Consider the following 19,336-nt stretch of genomic DNA (forward strand, 5'->3'; position numbering starts at 1 on the left):
GGGCATCAGATCTCATTATAAATGGTTGTGAGCCACCATGTGACTGCTGGGATTTGAACTCAGGACCTCTGAAAGAGCAGTCAGTGCTCTTAACCACTGAGCCAACTCTCCAGCCCTGACGACTTGCTTATTTTAGATGTGAGAAGTCAATTTCAACAGTCTCAAGGACACTACACGGGAGGAGGAATTCCTAATCACGGAGAAGTGTTCCTGTGTGGACTTAGGAAAAAGCAGTGAGTGCTTCAAAATAGAGAAACATCCTATTTTTCTGCCCTTATTGCAGTTACAGCACAACACCAGAAAGGACAATTTGCTACTGACCCCTCAGATCTTCAATTAATGCCCCTTCTTGTGTGCCCTTAACATAGTCCTTTAAAAAAAAAAAAACAACCTTATTTATATATGTGTGGGTGCAACTGTATGCTCGTACAGCACATGCATGCAGGTGCTCGGAGATGGCCAGAAGAGAGCGTCGGATCCTTGGAACGAGAATTGCAGGCTGTTAGGAGCTACCTGATACTCGTGCTGGAGACTGAACACATGTCTCTACAGCTCCTAAACATGATTTCTCTCCATTATCTGAACTAAAAAGATTTATTGTTGGTGCGCGTGTACTTAACACCCCCAAACCTGGCTATTTGAGCTGATCTCCTCCCCATTTGTACCCTCTCTCTCCCTCACTCCTTTTACACCTCGCCTGGGGGGATTCAGTGGGCGCCGCCCCGCGCCCTGGTTGGCCGCTGGGTGGGAGGCTCGTTCCTTCTCTCCTATTGGCTGCTCAGGGAGGTGCGTCTCGCTTCTTGAGATTGGTCGCCTGGAGGAGGCGTCTGTGTGCTGGTGGCTATTTCCGGAGTAAGATGGCTGCAGCGCGTGTGCTGGGGACCTGGAGCCGGAACGCTGTCAGATTGGTAAGCAGGATTGGATAGGTCTAAGGTTGGGAAGGAGTGATTTGGTAGATGTTACCTGGAGTGGTGTGTTGCTTTCTTTTCCGAATGTCTCGCGTCCTGTGAGCAAGTGATGGAAGGATGCATGCAAATCAGAAGCGCAGAGAAGGTGGCGCGCCAGTAAGGCTGGAAACTCACTCCTTTCCCGTCCCCGGGCGCGATTCTCTGGCGATTAGCTTTGGGCGACTAACTTTCCTTCCAGCGGTACCCACATCCTGGCCTTTCACCTGCTTAACTTTGCTTGAGTACTTTCTAGATATCAGGCACTGTGATAGGCACTGCAGATACAGTGATATATTCTTTTGGGATTTGTTTAGTACCCACTGTGCACCAGACGCTGGCACTATTAACGTGACCTCAGGCAATTTTCAGTGTAGAGGAAGAGAAAAGGAAGTCTGTACCCTCTAGCTTGGGATTCAGCCGGGGCTGCACTTCTCTCCTTAGTCCACAGTACATGTCGTTCCAACTTTTTATCATTGATATACCACCCCCATTTGCAGTTCGTCCTCACTCACAGGCTTTTAGCAACAACCGTGGATGTATCCCATTAAGTATCCTGTTTCTTCCTAATTTCATAACTTCTTGGATACCGACTTCACCCATTTCCCAAGATGTTCCTTTAGTGGTGGCCTCCTGTTCTCTCACACCTTTTTCCAGCCTGCTGTGTGTATTGGGCACTGGGCATATCACTATAGCAGACAGCCATCATCCCTTTCCTCCTGAGATTGTAACCTAGTAAAGGAGAACAGGAGGAGGGAAGCAAGGAGAGACAGAAAGCCACGGCTTTAGAGAGAAGTGCTATTATGGAGCAAGTGCTCAGAGCTACTGTGACACTTGGGGGTGGACACCTGTGGAGGAGTGGGGCTCAGAGAGGAATTCCTGGAGGGTAGTAAGTAAGGAGACTGTAAAAGAAGTAGGACCTGGGCAGCAGAAGAGTACTTCTGTCAGCAGCGCCTTACTAGGTATTATTGGCAACCCTTCTGAGAGCTCTCCCTCTCACTCTGAGACACCAGCTTACCGATATTCCTCACCTTCCACCCGCAGCTGTTGATTCCACTGCCCTTTTTTTCCTTTCCAGCTTCTAAGTACCACGCAAAGACTTCGTCAACAGTTCTCCCATTAGTTCTGAAAAGTTCCCATGACCTTTTCCATCTTTCGCTGTGTGCGGATACACAGACACCATGGCGTGACAGTTGCCCACAGTGTTTAGTACAGTGACATGCCGGACAGGTTTGTAGTATCAGAGCTAGCCTATAGCTTAGGTGGGCAATACGTGAAGCCGTTGGTGTATGTAAGCATGAGTCAAGCATGTGTCACACAGACCTATCATTAAGTGATGTGTGACTACTTCCAACAACAACAATGGCAACAAAAAATCCCTGGCTTTGGCCCTCTGCACTTCCCTACTTCCTGCATTCTCTCTCCTACTCCTTTGCGTATAGTCACCAGCTGTGCTAATGGTTCCCTGGCATTCTCTAGTCCTCCAAATAGGTCATATATTCTGCTGTCCAAGAGATGCCGTTGCACAATATGAGGTGCAGGTAACACAAATCCAGTGAATGAACAGGACACCATGTGTGCATATAGACTACAGGTGACATACATGGCTGTCATTATCTGGGCTGACATTTCATTAGTTCATTTGACCTTTCCCATACATTGATGGCCATAAGGGAGCTGCAACAACTCACTGGGTATTTAAGGCAGGACGGAGGAAGGGTACAACCAGCAACTTTTGCATGGCTACTGTCAGCACAGGGGAGCTTGGAAAAGCTAGCCTTTAGCCATCTCACACTGTGCCATAATGCCTCAGGGATACAGACTCTGGGCTCCAGAATAGACCCTTCAAACCTGTTTCTCTTGATTCTAGCTTCCCACTCTGAGGAACTCTAGCTCCTATTTGCCACCTTGCTCTTAATTACAGATGTCTTAGTCTTCCCTAATTGGGTCTCTTGCCTCTGATCGGCCTCTTTTGTAGTTCATTTCCCACAGGCCCGCCATAATGATCTTATAAAATGAGGCACACATTAGATTATGCCATGTTCTTGTTTAAGAGTAATCTTTTAAAAAAATGTCCCAAAGCTGCATGACTGAGGAAATTTATGATCTGGCTTCTCTGACCCCTCAAGCATCATTCTTTATCGAAGACCTGTTTATTCTACATGTTACTATCTCTTATCGCCCACTCTTGATTTCCTTTGCCACATCCTTAATTGTTCCTCTTCCATGCATCCGTTCTTAAATTTGACACGAGACAGCATTCGACATCTGCCTTTGTGAATATAGTTTATTTCACCTAACTGCATGATCACCAGTACCATACCTTTATCTTGAAAGTAATTGATTTTTTATTATTATTCTAACCACTTAACTGGGCATTGATTATAGACAGCAATGAAAAAGAGATTAGAGTGTGCACACACACACACACACACACACACACACACACACACACCTCACTCCAGCCCCAGCCCTGACAGTGTCCCCACTTACTGCACAGAGAACTCTATGAAACAATTACCAGCGTACACACTGTGCTCTCTTGATTCCAGACCTTTGCTCACATATTTCCTCTGCCTCAAAGACTCTTGCCTCATCTGCAACACTTCTCCTCTCTTGGGTTACTCCCACTCAATCTCCAGTCTCACTTCAAGCTGACTCTCTCCAGCCAGGTCCCCTTAGAACATCCTCTGCGACTGTGTTAATGGCCTGTGCACTTTGCTTTATCTTTCATTCTGCTGGACAGTGCATGTGGACAGGAATCACGTGTGTCTCCTTCTGTATGGAACCACAGCCCATAAATGTTTGTTGAATGACTCAGAAAAAGAAGTTTTTGTTTTACCTTTTTTCTTTTGTTGTTTGGTTTTTGTTTTTGAGATAGTTTCTTTGTATAACCTTGGTTGTCTTAGAACTCCCTTTTTTTTTTTTTGTTTGTTTGTTTTTTTCTTTTTTTCCAGAGCTGGGGACCGAACCAGGGCCTTGCGCTTGCTAGGCAAGCGCTCTACCGCTGAGCTAAATCCCCAACCCTAGAACTCCCTTTGTAGACTAGGTTGACCTTGAACTCACAGAAATCTGCCTGCCTCTGGGTTCCAGTCCCAGGATTAAAAAAAGCCACTACCACCTGGCCTCTACTTTTAACTAGTATGATTCAGTGGGGACAGGGGATATGCCTCCTCTGGTTTAAAATTTCATTTTTCCTCCTTTGTATTGTCTTTTAATCTTTTCGCTTTTGCTAACCTTTTAATCTCACCTCTCTTTCTTGTCAAAGCCATCCAGTTGCCTTTTTTTTATGTAATATTGTGACTCGGCTGCCCTTTCTCAGTCCCTGTTGATTAGGTCATTCAGGAACCCGTGTTTCTTGTGTCAACAACTACAATCCTGCCTTGGCCTCTTTCTTTAACTATAGTAACCTATCCTGTGAGTTATTAGTAGACTGTTTCCTCATCCTATCTCTAGTGGCACTCCTACCCTCCAATGCATATATCCCCACTCGTCCTGCCATTCAGATCCAGCCACCATTTCGAGTACACACTGCTTTCCTTTACAAATCCGGTTACCAAATCAAGCTTCTTCCTGCTCCTTCAGCACTGCTAATCAAATTCCTGCTGCAGTTTTGGTGTTTACATCATTTCCTGTGCCTTAGAAGTGTCCTTATTATTCATGCTCGGTGTGCAAGGCCCATTTAAGTCTTCTCCAAGGTCACGCTAACCCTCCTCCACTTCACCACATAAGCGCCTTCCCCACAACTACTTCTTTGGCCTGTAATTTCTTATTATAACTAACAAGAGCACACATGAGCATGCTTTGGAGAAAAGAAAGAATCGTCTCTCCTAGATTATAGCGTGGAAAGAAAGGGCTCTTTCTCCTGGCAGCGCGATGGGTCAAGAAGAGCCTGAGTTTTGAAGTCAAGCTTACTTGGCTTTAGAGCTTAATTTTGCCACTTAATTGCAGTGTGACCCAGAACAAATAACTTCTCTGTCACCTTCTCCTGTGATGGCAATCAGGTATATCTTCCAGGAGATAATGTGAGCTGGACAGAAGGGAACGTTTATGAAAGCTTCGAGCACCTGGAACATGGTGCACATAGTGCACAGCGCTTCTTCAACTGGGCAGTGTGTGACCCTCCAATCTATTAGTAGTTCCTCAGTAAGAGCTGTGTTACTGAAGGGAGAACCTTCTGTGGGTTAGTTTTCTTCAAAAGTTTTAGATCTCGAAATATGTTAAATTAATAAAATTAAATCATAATCTCCATTAAGCCCCTCTGCATGTTATATCTGAAGAAGCAGAGGTGGTTACTTCTCTTTTTGTTGACCAAGAGCCAGGGCTGAGAATGTTGAGGGAGAAAGGAAGAACAAATAAATCAGGGCGTTTGGAGAAGAGAGTCCTGTCAATATCGGCTCAGCTTTGTCAACTTAAATGATGTAAGGCTTTGTGGCTCCTAAACTTTCCTCTTAATATGGATCAAATCTAGGCATTAGAGCCTGGTGAGGTAGCTCGTCCGGGAAAGGCACTTGCCACACTGGTCTGAGGACCTGAGTTCCATCATCGGAACCTGTCAAAAGCTGGATCTGATCACGTACGTTTGTAATTCCAGCAATCTATGGCTAAATGAGAGACAGAGAGAGGAAAATAGCCCAGAAGCTTGCTAGAGAGCTAGCCCGGAGTACACAGCTAGGCAGAAACAACAGGAGAGACCCTGCCTTAAAACAAAATGGCAGGAGAGAACGGACTCCTGAGAGTTATTCTCTGCCCTCCATGTATATGCACTCACATTACACATTCAACATAGACATACAGACACACACAGACACAATAGTAAAATTAAAAATGTAAATATAGGTACTATAAAAGTAAGCTATCAGGTGGACATGGGAGACTGCCTATAATCACATGTAGGAGGTAGAAACAAGAAATTCCCAGAGCAAGATGGCTAGCCAGACTAACTGAAATGGTTAGCTCTGGATTCAGTGAGAGTCTCTGCTAAATCATATAAGGTGGACTGCCATTAGAAGGTAGTCAATGTCAACCTCCGGCCTCCATAAGCACACATATGTGCACCTCTACACATGAGAACATGCAGACATGTGCATGTGCACACACATACTTTGGGAGGAAAGAGATGATTGAGCTCTTTAAGGTGAAGACAAGATACGTAACTTAAGAAAGAAACCATCAGTTTTTGTTTGCCTTCAGAAATCAGAAATAACTGCCACTCAGGAATTTAAATCTAGGAGCTAGAGAGATGGCTCAACAGTTAAGAGCTCTTAGGACTCTTGCAGAGGACCTTAGTTTGGTTCCCAGCCCCCACACAGTAGCTCACAATCATCTTAACTCCTGTTCCCAGGGATCCAACTCCCCCTTCTGTCCTGTACAGGTACCAGGCACGCATGTGATATACATACATGCAAGCAAACCACTAATACACAGAAAATAAAACAAATAAATAGGAACTTAAATATATTCTGTAGTCAGACTTTTAATGTTATTTTAGTTGCTTTTAGAAAAAAAATAAAATCCTTATTTATAAATACATATTAAAATATGACTTGTAAAATTGTGTTAGCATGTGCCTATAGTCCCAGTTTTCTGAGAGACTGAGGCAGGAAGACCACTTGAGCAACAGTGTTCAAAACTAACCTGGGCAGTACAGGGAGACCTGTTTCCGCACCCCAAATAACTAATATACACAACTACTGTGATATTCTCTAGGAAAAAGTAACTCATATGTAAACGGAAGCTTAACATGCCTACCAGTATTCTCAAAAACAAAAAGGCTAGAAATCATTGTTGTTTATGTTTAAAAGGTGTAGTTAATGGGTATTAATAACATTGAAAGGATAACTTTAAGAATAAAGTACAAGGATACTTAGGTTTTGATATATCAAATTGAGTGTATTTAGGCCTAACATGTTTTGACTCATCAAGGCATTTTAAAAATAGTTAACAGACTATAAATTAATATAATTAAACCAATGAGAGGGCTGAAAAGCAGTTCTGTAGTTAAGAACACTGGCTGTTTTTCCAGAGTGCTGGGTTTCAGTTCCCAGTACCCACATCACAGCTCACAACTATCTGTAACTCCAGAGGATTCAACACCTTGACTTCTCTGGATAACGGGCACGCGCATAGTACACAGAGATGCATATAGGCAAACACTCGTACACATAATAAAAAGAATTAATATTACTTATAAAGAAAGAAAAGCCATTTGGGCATGCCAAGCCCCACCCCCCCACCCCAGTACTGAGAGGAAAAACAAACATGGAAAAGCAAAACTTTGGGACTTAATATATGAGCTTCATTGTCTTCGATGCACATCACCACTGTGAATGGAGGTTTTTGGTGGTGGTGGTTGTTTCTGCACTCCTGAGGATGAACTAGGGGCCCATGCATGTTAGCCAAGTGCTTTGCCACTGAGCTACCTCTGCAGACCCAGGTTTCCTTCATAGCGTTACTTCAGAAAATGGAACGACCTAAGTATGTGAAGAATTTAGGACAATGTTTTGTTGGGGTTTTTTTCAAAGATTTATTTTATTTTTATGAGTACACTATAGCTGTCTTCATGCACAGCAGAAGAGGGCATCAGATCTCATTACAGATGGTTGTGAGCCACCATGTGGTTGCTGGGAATTGAACTCAGGACCTCTGGAAGAGCAACCAGTGCTCTTAACCACTGAGCCATCCCTCCAGCCCAGGACAATGGTTTTAAACATGCGAACTTATGTGACTCTGTGGGAGTAATGACTTCAGCCTCTGGTTTCTCTATGGTAGAGTCTGGGTTCTTTGGTTCCTGGAACAGGAGTAGTTTAGAAAACAGTCAGTTTCACCAGCTTTCATTGTTCCTGCTTCTGAACCTGTATCCATTCCTGCTGGACCCTGGACTTGCCTAGATAATCCATTATGGACATGAGCATTAGCCTAAAGCAGAACTAAATGAATTTCGGTACTTAAACAGCCATTAAAGTAGTGCACACGTTTACTTGGTGGGGTAGGCCAGGTAACCCTCAGCTTCCTACATATGGCATACACACTCTGCCAATAAGCTTCACTCACTCCCCACCTCTGGAGATCCTTAAATTCCTCTTTGTTCTCTTTTCTCTTTGGTAGACCTGTGTTCGCTATTTTCAAACATATAATAACGTACACATTTTGAAGCCACAACACGTGTGCTCTGTGGGTTATCCATTGCTCAAGTCCAGTCAGCCACGTCACTCCCTGAGAACAGCAGCCGGTGAGTCAAACAGTGTCCTTATCTTTATCGATTCTTTTTCTTAGTAACTGAAGACTTAACCAAAGTAAAAAAGTTGACCCTGTATTTCTAGCATCGCTCTCCCACCTCTATCCGCTCCGATTTCCTGTCCCACTCTGCTCCGTAGTTTCCCCGTAATGCTTGAGTCTTTTTACAGTTGAGGCTGGGTTATACCCGGTCATCTGTTGTTCATTCTCTGATTTTCTAGGTGCAATCATTAGCACTGATGTGACCTCCTGAGTTAAGGTAAATCGTTGACCTAATAGAATCATCTTTAAACCCTTGTGCAAAACCATTCTGTTGGAGAGTGAAACAATCTGCTGTTACAACGACATGACGTAATCACCCTGCCCGAGCCGAGTTCTGCCCGAGCAGACAGTTCCCTGGCTTTTACCTGCTTACCTTTCCCAGTTGCCCAGGCTCTGTAAATAACGTGAGGCCTCAAGTATTAGATTTGGCAAAGGCATAAGGCTTTTTTCTAGTCTTTTGAGAGCCCTGACAAAAGCCCTCGGCTTCATTACTTACTTAAGCCTCTGGCAGGGCCAGGGGCCTTAGTGTGTGCTGACAGTGAAAAGCAGAAATTCTAGGCAGATTCTGCCCAACTTTCCATGCTTTTGTATGTCACCCTCAGTAGTCACAGACAATGTAAACTTTACAGTCACCGTTGGTTTTGGTGAGAGTTGTATCTATTTATGTATGCACACATTTGTATACTACATATGTGTTTTATCCCTAGCACCAAATATGTATAGTAATTTATTTTAGTAATTGTATGGGTGGAACATATGTGTGTTTGTGTGTGTGAGTGTGTTGAAAGATATTCGATTACACCCAAGAGTGTGTTGTTTACTAAGAGAAAGATTTGATAGAATAGGATATGTCCAACTCTCATGAGAAGAAAGAGAGGCTACTTAAAAAAACACCACAGAAAAAATGAGAAAAAGAGAAAAAAGGGAAAGGAGGCAGTTTTCCTGGGACAGTTTTACGGAGACGGGATACAGAAAGAACAAGGTAGACATGGGTAAAGACAGAACGAGTCAGAGAATGAGAAGGAGCCAGAAGATTAGAACAGATTGCCAAAATTAGTATGAGGCCAAGCAGAGCAATTCAAGAAAGGCTGAGAGAGAAGCCAGGTAACTTTGTAGCACCTGATTTGGTCATATTAGGAATTTTTAGGCATGGTAGTGCATGCCTGTAATCCTAGCATATGGAAGGCAGAGGCAGGCAGACCTCAATTAGGGACCAACCTGGTCTAAATATCGATTTCCAGGGCAGCCAGGGCTACATAGTGAGGCCCTGTCTCAGAAGAACAAAGAACAGTAAGTAGGCCATTTTTTGTGCATCAGTATTGTTTCCGGCGGTCAGGACCTTCTTAGGAGAGACATAACCCTATCAAAGGACATAACTGGGAAGTTGGAAAACGTAAGTTCTGTGGCTGTGGGTCTGTGTCTTGGAGTAATTTCTGTAAACCTTTAGTGTTTATGCTTTTTAAAGTTATAAGATGCTGGGGTATTTATTTGGTTTGGGGTTTTTTGTTTGACTGATTTGTCGGTTTGTTGTCTATAGGATGGATCAGTTTCTGCCTCTGCTGGAGAACATACTCTGATTTTAGCAATTAAAGCATCTACTGGTAATACATATTTAATGCGATCTTTCCCCATTTGTTTTTGAAGTGCTCCAGGGACAGGTTGTTCAATTCAAACTCTCCGACATCGGAGAAGGGATTCGAGAAGTAACCATTAAAGAATGGTAAGTTAGTCTCAGAGTAATCGTAAGTCAATGGGAAATTACTTGAATGTACAAAAAGTAAGACGCAAATTGAGAAACTTCTTTGCTAATAATGTGCTGGCAAAGTAGTCATTCCACAGATAACTTTCCTCGATGTGATCCATTAATGATTGCTACTTTATTTTATGTATACGTGTTTTGCCTGTGTGTGTGTCTGTACACTGTGCACATGCCTGATGCCCTCAGAGGCCAAAACGGGGTAAAGAATCCCCTAGAACTGGCTTCACAGGTGGCTGTGAGCAACCACATGGGTGCCGGGAAGTGAAGCCTGTGCCCTTAATGGCTCAGCCATCTCTCCAGTCCTCGTTACTTTCTCTTTTAAAAAAAAATCATGGAACCGTCTATTCTTTACTGCAGCTAAAAAAGAGATTGATTTCTAAGAGATAGTAAGTTGATATAAAACCAGGGCAGCACAACAATCAAACCCAGCGCCCCGAGCCTGCAAATTAGACACACCGCCTCCGAGTTATGCCCAGCCCACTTGGAAGAATCTAATGTGTGAACTCACACTTTCCTTCCTAAAGTGATCGTCTTACTCTCTACTAATCAACCTGGCGTGATCCATGGACCTGACATGCTACCTAACAGGCAGGCCTCGCTTGTGGGCTCACAAGATACATTGACCTGAAAGACACAAAGCAAAAAATCCTCCTGGGCTGAGTGATGGCTCAGCGCATGAGAGCCTGAGCTGCTCTTCCAGAGGTCCTGAGTTCAGTTCCTGGCAGCTACATTTGGCTGCTCACAACTGCCTGCAGCTTCACCTCTAGGGAGCTCGTCTGCCTCTGAGCTCAACAGGAAACCACACATGTGCCCCCATACTTACAGGCCCCCCACAATTAAAATAACACTTTTAAAAGTTATATAATATAGGTGGATAGGTAGATGCATGCATGTGCATGTACATTCATCATGCATACATGCACACATACATACACCCATACACACATGCATACATGCGCGCACACACATACATGCTTGATACCCTCTACTGCCTTTGATATTCTCCATCCCTTTGTGTCTTTTATCTTCTGGGAAGAAATACCTCTTGGCACCGAACTGAGTTTTCTCCCCCACCATAGTTCTTTGTTTTTAACCCCTCAGGATAGGATTTTGCACTATAGCCCAAGCTAACCTCAAACTTGCCATCCTTCTGCCTCAGCCTCCTGTTACCTTAGTGCTGGGTTCCCCGTTATGGGCCACTGTTCAGGGCTCAAATACTCTTTAAAGATCCAGACTGAGGCCGGTGAATGTCGTTTTCTGTACTCAGCATTCTCTGCTCTGTGAGCAGAGGATGTTAGTAAGCCGCCTTCTTACAGGTGTATTGCCTGGCACCGTGTGACTGTGGGGTGAGCCCTGAAACTAGCAAGCTGCCCATTTGTGACTCACCTGTCCTCTCCAGAGCCGCGTCTCTCAACTACTAGCCTTGAGAAGACTTTTAGACTTATTTATTTTACTTAACATGTTGTGAATATCTTGCCTCCGTGTGTGTGTGTGTGCCACACCCTTGGTACCCCGAGATTGCAGAGGATGAGCCTGCTCTCTCTGTACCCTTATGTTGAGTCAGGTCACTGTCCCAACTCACAGTGGCCGTTCATGTGATTAAAATGAAATGTCTTAAAAATGTCACACACGCCCAAGGACTTGTCGATGCTTTACTTCAAGACCAATGTTAATCTTTCTAGACTAAGAAAATTTTAACACTTCTTACTTTCTATCTTATTAATTTTGTAGATATGTGCGCATAATGGATTCTCACCGCCCCACACTCCTCTAGTATTCATTGTTGATTGTGCTGTTGATCTTTGCCATGGTGGCTTCTGTAAGATGAGTCCTCAGGGTCTGATTTATATTTTCCTAATATAATGAACATTTCCTAATACAATGAACTTTTTTTTAGCTTTTTGTTTTTTACTTTTAAGAACTCTCTGTTTAGGTCCCAGCCCTCCCCACCCCCACCCACCCCCTCATTCCCCACTCCCTTTTTAATGAGTTTTGTCTTTTTGACTCTTTGTTTTTGAGTCCTTTATATGTCTGGGATATTAATCTCCTGTCGGATGTTTACCTGGCAAAGATACTCTCCCGTTCTGTGGGCATCCTCTTCACCAAGTGGGCTGTTTCTCAAGGTGTGCAGTAGCCTTTTTATCTTATGAAGTCCCACTTGTCAGTCAGTGGCTTCCCTACACCTATTTCATGTAAGCTATTACCTGTGCTCTCCTCAGGCAGTTTTGGGCCTAACATTTAGGTCTGTCTTTCTTTCTTTCTTTCTTTCTTTCTTTCTTTCTTTCTTTCTTCCTTTCTTTCTTTTTCTTAAAGATTTATTTATTTCATTTATATGAGTACACTCTAGCTGTCCTCTGCCACACCAGAAGAGGGCATTGGATCCCATTACAGATGGTTGTGAGCCACCATGTGGTTGCTGGGAATTGAACTCAGGACCTCTGGAAGAACAGTTAATGCTCTTAATCACTGAGCCATCTCTCCAGCCCAAAGTTATTTATTAAAATATTCTTTCCTCCCTTCCTTCCTTCCTTCCTTTCCTTCTTTTTTTTTCAGAGAGGTTCTTACCATGTATCCTGGGCTGACCTCAAATTCATGATCCTCCCGACTCCGCCATCTGTGTGCTGGGGTCACAGGTCTGTGACCATGCTCAGCTTCTCGAGCCATCATTCTGACCCTGTCCTTCCTTTCCTCCCAGGACCCCAGCATGTGTGTCAGTGTGCTCTATGACATTGTCACAGAGGTCTCTGAACACTGCTCCTTTTTCCTTTTCACTCCTCAGGCTGGAAAAACATCTCAATTGGCCGATCCTCAGATTCATTGGTTCTTTCCTCTACCAAGAAGAATCTGCCGTTCAGCCCTTCTAGTACATTTTTACTTTACTCAGTCTTTAACTGCAGTAGGCAAGCGAGAATCACAAAGGATGCCTACTGATGACATCACCATCATCCTCATCATCGCTGTGTTTACTTCTAAAACCAGTGTTTAAGACTCTTTAAGTCTGATCAGAAGCTAATAAAGGTTGAAAATAACTTGTCTGAGATGTTTAGGAGCAAAACTACTTCTGATTTAGTATCGCAGGTTCCAGAATTCTTGCTGAGGCCTCAGGGTTCGAGCATCCAGAATCCAACATTTTGAGCATGGTTGTTGGGTCAGAAAAAGTTTCAGATCTTGTATTTTCTAATTAGGGATGCTCATTACATAGTATTATACAGCAAGAGGAAATACCTCTCAGATAAAACGTTTTAAGAACTTATTTAACAGGAATGGAGAGATGGTTCAACAGCTAAGGGCACTGGCTGCCCTTCCAGAGGACATGGGTTCAAATCCCAGCACCTCCATGTCAGCTCACAACTGTCTAACTCCTCTTCCGGGGGATCTGACACTCTCACACAGACATACATGCAGGCAAACCACCAATGCATATAAAATAAGAATAAACAAATCACTTAAAAAAAAGAATTTCAAGCCTTGAGATAAAGGGTTTAGTTTTTTTTTTTTTTTTGGTTTTTTGTTTTGTTTTGTTTTTTTGTTGTTTTTATCATTTGTTAGGGATTTGTCTGAAACTCTGAAAGCCTTTCTCTTCTAAACTATTTCTTAGTACAACATCCGGGCATCAATGCTGAAGCAGATGGCTTTTGATGTAACTTCAAGTGGCATTTACATAAACATGCAAGCATGACTTGTAATCATGACTATTAATGTAAAAGTGTCTGTCTGTGTCCCTCTCTCTTCTAGGTATGTAAAAGAAGGAGATACGGTGTCTCAGTTTGACAGCATCTGTGAAGTTCAAAGTGACAAGGCCTCTGTCACCATCACCAGCCGTTACGATGGCGTCATTAAGAGGCTCTATTACAATCTGGACGATATCGCTTATGTGGGGAAACCACTGATAGACATCGAGACAGAAGCTTTAAAGGGTAAGTATTTCTGGCGGCATTCATCACTGCTTTCCTTTTGCTGCTGAATCCCAATATAAAATAGTCCCTGCCCGGCATGGTGGCACACACTTAGAATCCCAGACCTTGTGTGGTGCAGGCAGGAAGATTGTTAGTTTAAAGCTATCTGTGGCTACAGAGAAACTCTGTCTCAAAATAGGATAATTCTAAGTTATGGAGTCTGGGTTGGGGATTTAGAACAGAAAATTAGGAAAACTGGAAAGTTTTTTATGATACCTGATTATCTTTTGATCTGATGCCACAGCAAAAACCTGTTCAGTAAGGCCTCATTGTCTGATGTCTGCCCTCTGGAAACGTTGATGTTCAATGAAGCAAGACACTCTCAGGGACTAATGACTGAGGTCCAGAACATTGGTCAGTGAGAGCACAAATTGGAGTCTAGAAAAGTTAAATCTAATATAGTAGGATAATTGGTTCATGTCTGGACTCTTCCCTGGCTTGGCCTCTGTGCAGATGGCCAGTGGTGACACATCACAGCAGGATTTTGTGTAGGAGCAAGCGTCACCTCTGAGAACCAAGAGTGGAGGGAGAGCCCCAGGCTTACAGGAGAGAGAGCACACCAGTGACAACCTAAGGACACCTCACTCACCCCCGACCTTAAAAGTTCCATGGCACTTCTCAGTGTGGCGCTGTTTCAGGGTTAGTCATAGTCCAATAATTGTGAAGTGTGTGTGTGTGTGTGTGTGTGTGTGTGTGTGTGTGTGTGTGTGTGTACTTGCTCATGTGTGTATGTGAGCATGCATGTGGAGGTTGATACCGATGTCTTCCTCAATCACTTCCTACCTTATTGGAGGGCCTGCGTCTCACTGAACCTGGAGCTCATCGGTTCAGTCCTGCTCACTGGACAATGAGCTCCAGATGTGTTTGTTTCCCCCGACTCCCCGCTTGGTGCTGGGGTCACTGACACACACTGCAACACCTGACATTTACAGGGTGCTGAGGAGCCAGACCCAGGTCCAATGCCTGCATGACAAGCACTTTTCTTGTTAGGCCATCCCTGCCACTAAGCTTTTGAAGAGATGTTTCTGACTGAAGTTGTCTAATCCTGCTTCCAGATTCAGAAGAAGATGTGGTCGAAACTCCTGCTGTAGCCCATGATGAACACACCCACCAAGAGATAAAAGGCCAGAAAACACTAGCAACGCCTGCAGTTCGTCGGCTGGCAATGGAAAACAATGTAAGTCTTCTTAAAATTGAGACAACTTAGAAAATATACATTTGTATTTCTGGAAGAAAAAAAAAGCTCTCTGTGAAATGGTTTAAGCTGGAATTAATGAAAGCGGTTCCAGTTGTAAAGTAATCACGGCACAGAAGCACTTGGGAGGGGCAGAGATGGCTAGACTGTGAAAACTACTTGCTGCCCCTAGAGGGCCCGGGTTCTGTTCCCCATACCACGGTGGGTGACTCACACCCACTACCATCAACTCCTACCCTACTGTATCTGATATCCTCGTCTGGCACCTAATAACACTTCACACATGTGTGACATAAGTTCACACAATCAATCACGCCCATAAAAGTAAATCTTATAGAAAAAAACAGGAAGAAATAGCAAAACAATGTGAGCTTAGCACTTCATAGGAATTGAATGATGTGTCTTTTTCCATTCCCAGAGCCCAGTAGCAGTAGCAGTAGCAAACGTTCCTTCAGTATTTCTAAATACCTGCTTACTGCACAGAGCAGAGGACATGTGTATGACCCCAGCTCTCACACAAGAAGCCTGGCGTGGTAGTGCGCATGTGTAATTCCAGCATTCAGGACACAGAGTTAGAGCATCCCTAGGGCTCACTCACTAACCAGTCTGGTCTCAGTTGGCAAGCTTCAGATTTAGCGAGAGACCCTGTCTCAAAAAATAAGCTCTTGAGAAATGACACCAGAGATTAGGTTAGCCTCTGAGCTCCGTGTGCACAGGCTTACGTGTGAATGTGTATCCATACTCGCATGAACACACACACACACACACACACACACACACACACACGCACGCACACGCACACACACAAGAACACATCAAACAAGCAAACATCTGCATACTAATATTTTAGTTTTGGTCAGCTAGAGGCACGACTTAAGAATTTAGACCTCTGTGATTAATTTTTTAAAGAAGCAAAGTCTGTAAAGGGAAGGAGAGGATAGCAAAGGGAAGAGACTAAGAATGGGGCAGAAATGGGCATGGTAACAAAACTACCAAATACACTGTACTGAGACGGGAGGTTTGTATCGTCTTTGTCCATCTGTGTTACTCAACTTTGCATACCTCCAACAAAATACTCCCAAAGAAGCCACCTTCTAAAGAAGAAATAGTTAGTCTGTCTGCTAGCTTCCTATTTTCAGTTCGTGACCAATCAGCCCCCTTATTTTAGGTGTGTGGTGGTGCAGCACACCATGGTAGGAGGATACAGAGTAGGAAGCTTACTCTCCTCAGAGTCGGGAACTGAAAAGATCACCCACAATCCCTTTTGATGACACAAAAGGAGTAACTGGAAAATCTCCCCGTAGGCTCCATCTCAAAGTCTCCACTTTGTCCTAACTCCCCCAAATTAAACCAGTCCTTTATTTCATTTTTTTTAATTTTTACATATGTATGCTTTTAATTTTTTAAAATAATGTGGTTCAAGCTGGCCTCAAAGTCACTACATAGCCCAGGCTATCCTCATAATCTTCTACCTCAGTCTTCAGAGTGCTGGAATTATAGGCAATCCCCACTATACTCTGCTGAGCACCAGCCTTGAACAGAGACCTCGGGGGACGTTCCAGATCCAAACTGTAGCCTATGCTGTGACTTGTGACTGTGGTGGATAAGAGGCCAGGTGACGTGGCTTCCTGACGCTGATGGGAATTTACATGTCTCCACCTCACAGATAAGGAGCTACTGTGAAACCCTCTGTGGAAAAGTTACACAGCTGACAGTACAGTGATGCCAGAGTTTACCAGAGACTGTCACCTCAGGACCACTGGTGCCACTCACCAGCCGTGCCATTCATTATCTCAAGCACCTGTGTGCCAGCCCCGGACTCTGTATCTCTCTCTAACAACAGCCCTTCAGGGTGTTTGAACTCCCACTGTTTTGCTGGTGAGAGGACAGGGAGGTGTGTTAACTTGTCCAAACCCAAAGTAAATAGCAAACCTGGGAGATTGAGGGGAGTTCTGTTTACACAGCCGAGTTCTTCCCACTCAACTCAGTGATGCAGAGAATTTCTGAAAAGAGTAGTTGTTACCATGGCAGAAAAAGAAAACCCAAAAGTTTGTGTTGTGCACATGTATAATCGAAGTGTGAAAACATTGGGACAGTTCTGCTTGTGGGGAGGACACTGTTCAGAGGAGAACTCACTCCATGATGTTCTGCATTGTGTGCTCAAGGGCAGGTGGGCCACAAATTGATTTTCACGCCTAGCCCATTTTAGGGGGGAAGCTTTCAATAGAGGCTTTGTATCTCAGGCTCACCTGGCACTTGCTACTGTAGCCCAGTCTGGCCTTAAATTCACAATCCTCCTGCCTCTGCTTCCTAAATGGTAAGAATATAAACCTAGGTTACCATGCCTCGCTTCTCTGGCTTTTCTTTACATAAAATTCCTATATTTTTTTCTTGTTTTCTGTTTGTTTTTTAATTTATTCTTCTCTCATTCAATCCATCCCTACCAGTTTCCCCTCCTAGTTCGCGTGGTCCACAGTCCCCCAGCCCAGATCTACTTCACAGAGACATCAGCGGAGCACAGCATGATAAATCCCCTAAGCCCAGGCACAGACCCTCCCATGGAGGCTTCTCCTCAAGGGAGGCTCCTTCCTCTGTACTAACACCAGCTTCTGTCACACTGACACAGAAACAGCCAGTACAGCAACCTATCCCATTCATAGCTTTTAAAAATCAACATATTAATTATACAGAACAGTGAGTTTCATTAGTAAGCAGTAAGAATTGTATGAGAAGACTGTCTGAGAGATAACTCAATGGTAAAGATCTCCTGCTCTCCTCCAGAGGACCTAGAGTTGATGCACAAAACCGACATGTCAGCCAACAGCCGGTTGTAACTGTCCTAGGGTAGGCGGTACTCTATCTTGGCCTCCTTGGGCACCAGGAACATTCATGGCACACAGATATACAGACAGGCAAGACACACAGAACAAAGAAATAAAACCTTATTTAAAAAAAATGAGAGAGAAGAGCATGGTGGCCCACACCTTTAATTCCATCACTCAGGAGGCAGAGGCAGGTGGATCTCTGTGAGTTCAAGGCCATCCATCCTGATCTACACAGTAAGTTCCAGGCCAGCCAGGACTATTCAGAGAGACCTGTCTTAAGAAAGAAAGAAAGAAAGAAAGAAAGAAAGAAAGAAAGAAAGAAAGAAAGAAAGAAAGAAAGAAAGAAAGAAAGAAGGAAGGAAGGAAGGAAGAAAGAAAGAAAGAAAAGAAAAGAAAGAGAGAGAGACAAAGAATTATGGGGAGATTTAGAGATTGGGAGATTTAAATGGACAAATGAACAAGTGTGTATAAAAGTAACAACAGCTTGCACACAGGTCCTGAGGCTTGTTTCTTTTCTTTTTTTCAGATTTATCTTTATTGTTAATTATTTGGGTTTTTTTTTCTTTTGTTGGATTTTTTTTTTTTATTTACATTTCAAATGATATCCCCTTTCCTGGTTTCCCTTCCAGAAACCTGCCATCTTACCCCCTTCCCCTGGCTTCTGTGAGAATGCTCCCTATCCACCCAAACCCTCCCACCTCCCTGCCCTGGCATTACCCTACACGGGGGCATCGAGCCTTGACAGGACCAAGGACCTCTCCTCCAATTGATGCCCGACAAGGCCATCCTGTGCTACATATGCGGCTGGATCCATGGATTCCTCCATGTGTACTCTTTGGTTGGTGATTTAGTCCCTGAGAGCTTTCAGGGGTTTGGTTGTTTGGTATTGTCATTCTTCTTCCTCTGGGTTTGCGAACCCCTTCAGCTCCTTCAGTCCTTTGTCTAACTCCTCCATTAGGGACCCTGTTCTCAGTTCAATGGTTGACTGCAGGCAAATTTGCCTCTGTATTTGTCATGTTCTGGCTGAGCTGAAGCTTGTTTCTTTTTTCCTCCCTTCCTTTCTTTTTTTTAACTAATAAAAAATAATGTATTTACTTAGAAGCATTCAGAATGTCAGCAAAACAGCCACATTGGTTTTTTGCAATTACAGAATGGTATTCAGTTAACAGAACAACAATTATCTTCGTATAAGCTACATCAGAGACCATTGAAGATGAAAAAAAACAAAAACAAAAGAAAAAACAAAACAAAAATTAGACCACTGTCCCCATATATAACTAATTTTGTGCGTGTACCAACGAGAACCTGCTTTAATTTCCATGCCAGTTTACACCACCCAGACTGTACCAGGCAAGGTTAGTGGGATTGAAGATACCACC

At 43.7% G+C, this 19,336-nt stretch overlaps 1 protein-coding gene across 1 annotated transcript in view; it reads left to right on the forward strand.

Annotated features, from left to right (window-relative positions):
* Positions 1-839: 839 nt before the first annotated feature.
* Positions 840-19,336, forward strand: part of Dbt (dihydrolipoamide branched chain transacylase E2) — a 28,853-nt gene continuing 10,356 nt past the window's right edge. The window contains 5 exon segments of the mRNA NM_053312.1: positions 840-908; positions 8,052-8,175; positions 9,867-9,942; positions 13,717-13,898; positions 14,993-15,114. Of these exon segments, the coding sequence (NP_445764.1) occupies positions 858-908; positions 8,052-8,175; positions 9,867-9,942; positions 13,717-13,898; positions 14,993-15,114 (555 nt within the window). The 5' untranslated portion in view covers positions 840-857.

This window comes from Rattus norvegicus, chromosome 2, assembly GCF_021556685.1.
Source record: "Rattus norvegicus strain SHRSP/BbbUtx chromosome 2, alternate assembly SHRSP_T2T, whole genome shotgun sequence".
In the NCBI taxonomy this organism is placed as follows: Eukaryota; Metazoa; Chordata; class Mammalia; order Rodentia; family Muridae; genus Rattus; species Rattus norvegicus.